At 63.1% G+C, this 2417-nt stretch overlaps 1 protein-coding gene across 1 annotated transcript; it reads right to left on the bottom strand.

The window, feature by feature from the left end:
* Positions 1–7: 7 nt before the first annotated feature.
* On the bottom strand, positions 8–2417 carry MNEG_12030 (hypothetical protein; the record flags this gene model as incomplete). The annotated part of the gene is made up of 8 exons (XM_014039499.1): positions 8–15; positions 181–259; positions 637–891; positions 1127–1307; positions 1563–1662; positions 1915–2002; positions 2227–2280; positions 2355–2417. 8 exons carry the CDS (start codon positions 2415–2417, stop codon positions 8–10), a joined length of 828 nt encoding a protein of 275 aa, XP_013894953.1.

Here is a 2417-nt window from a genome sequence, read left to right as displayed (position 1 = left end):
GGTGGGGTCAGGAGGCTGGGGGGCGGTGGCGCCGTAGGGCGGGTTTAGCATGTCAGGGCCGCACACGGGCCAAGCGTAGACGGCACTGGAAGTCCTGATGCGCGAGGGCCCCAGGCCGCGCGCTCGCCGCGTGTGCAGCTGCAATTGGACAAGCGAGGGGCCGCGGGCGGCGCGGCTCACCGGGCTCCACGGGGCACTTGTTCGACACCGCCAGGTAGATGGAGCTGCCCATGAGCTCAAACTGGTTGCCGCACTGGACCTGCACGTGCGTTGGAGATGCAACATGGGATGCAGAGGATGCGGTGGCGTGGCGTGGGCTGGGTGGGCGCGGTGTGGTGCTGGCGGTCTAGGACAGACACACACACGCATGTGTTACTCTCCGACCTCCACAGCGACAGCCGCTGCGCCTGGCACCCCAGACCCCCTTTGCCGCCGCCGCACTCCCCTCAGCACACCGGGACGCGCTCGCCGTCCTGGCGACCCCTCCTGAGACCCCTTCCCCCCTGGACAATGCAGCACAGCACGCACGCGCTCTCCCTCCCCACCCCTGCGGCCCGCCCCTTGCTCCCGCCCTGTGCCGGCCGATTGATGCTGCAAACACTGATTTGAAATTGGCACCCCGCCCCCGAGCCCCACCTTTGACTTGATGGATCTGAAGTAGTCGTCGCTCCTCACAAAATGCACGTCGGGGTCCCACGAGCTGTCCCAGTCCCCTGCCTTCTCGTACATCGTCGCAAACACGGTGTCGTTCGAGATACCCAGCTTGATGCACTCCGCGGCGCCCCCGATCTTGCCGCAGGCCTCGTTGCCCCAGTCGTAATCAACAAAACCCGCGATCTTGCCGCCTGAGGCGGCCGTCAGGTTTTCGAGCTTGAGGTCGACGAAGGCGGTCTGGGGCGTCCGAGAAACAGCAGGTGCAACGAGGTGCGTGAGGGCCGTGTGGGCGTGTGCGTGCACGCGCCGTTGCGCCTGCTGCGAGTTGTGGTAGGGAGCTGGGAACACAGCAAACAGCAGAAGAACAGCAGAAACGTGCTACCCAAGCCATGCTGCTTGCAGAACCAAACTGCCCCGCAGCCCGACGCGTTTTTGGCAGGCGCTCAGCCTGGGCCAAGGTCCACCCTCGCACCTTGGACACAAACAGGTCCGAGGGACATCTGATCTGGTAATCGTCGAGGCTGTGGCAGTCTGGGCGCTTGGCGTGCACCAGAACCCAGTCCGGCTGTAGCCTGTTCACTCGTAGCGTAGCATGGGCGCCTGAAAACGAATTCTTGACCGCTGTCAGCGTCTCGCCATTGTCCTTGCTCACCCTGGTGTTTGAGCGGGCAAGGTGATTTCACTAGGAAGTCAGCTCAGCGGGCGAGACGAGATGATAGGCATTTGCTTGCAGTGCTCAGTGCGCTGGCAGGCCGAGCGGTGCTTTGCTTCAGCCACCATGACAGCTGCCACGCGCTCGCCATCGCGCGTCCCTTGAAACAATCCAGCAGCTGCGTTTGCATGCACGGCTCGCCACGGCTGCCCTGCCCGCGCGCCCCGTGCTTGGAGACACAATACACCGCACGCACCACATGTAGCGGCCAGCGCCCACAAAAATGGTCTGGCCTGGGTTGGTCTTGTGGGCCATGACATGGACAATGGCGATGGGCTCCTCGCCCTTGATGGAGCCTGTCGCGTGGGGTGGGTTGACGAGTCAAGCCCCCCACATGGGTCAGAGCTTAGCTTCACTTTGGGGTGCCATCCGCACAAGCTGCCCCGCAGTGCCTTTTGCGCTCAACTGCCACGACGTTCCCGTCAGCGATGTAATCGCTGGCCTGCCATGCCGTATAGTCCTCAGTGTCTCTGTCGTCGTGCCGGCTGCCCCAGTGCTGCTGTTGCATGCTTGGGTTACCACCACACCAGCCCAACTTAATTGCCTACTGTTGAAACGATCTGTGATGTCCACAAACGAGGAGCCCCCGTCCTTGGACCGCCAGATGCGGTTCTGCAGCGTCACCACGAACACATTCTGCAGGCAGTGGTGTGAGGCAGGCGGTTCGGCGCGGGGGGCGCAGGTCAGTTTGGGCGGCGGTTGCATCGTGTCATCAAATTGCACAACTCAATGCAGCTGCGCCGACCCGTTCGGCAAGCCCTGCTAGCCACGCCAAATTGCCTGTGCGTCCTTATGCAAAACCGTCTTCTTTGCAGCGGCGGACACACTTGATCGCGAACCCCTCGAGATGTGGCATGCACCTGGTCGTCGGCGCCGACCCACTCGACGCCCGTCACCTTCGACTCGAACTTGGCCTGCGGACAGAAGCGCGCTTGTACCGTGCAAAGCCTCAAACAGTAGCGATCCCTTGCCAAACCCATCGACGCACCGGCTTCAAAGGGGCGAAGGTTTGCGCGTCGCACGCATCCTGCAGCTGGCGCGCTTGCGCCAT

Source organism: Monoraphidium neglectum (genome assembly GCF_000611645.1).
Source record: "Monoraphidium neglectum strain SAG 48.87 unplaced genomic scaffold scaffold03023, whole genome shotgun sequence".
In the NCBI taxonomy this organism is placed as follows: Eukaryota; Viridiplantae; Chlorophyta; class Chlorophyceae; order Sphaeropleales; family Selenastraceae; genus Monoraphidium; species Monoraphidium neglectum.
Note: the sequence above shows the minus strand (reverse complement) of the source record. Positions and strands in the feature narration are given on the sequence as shown.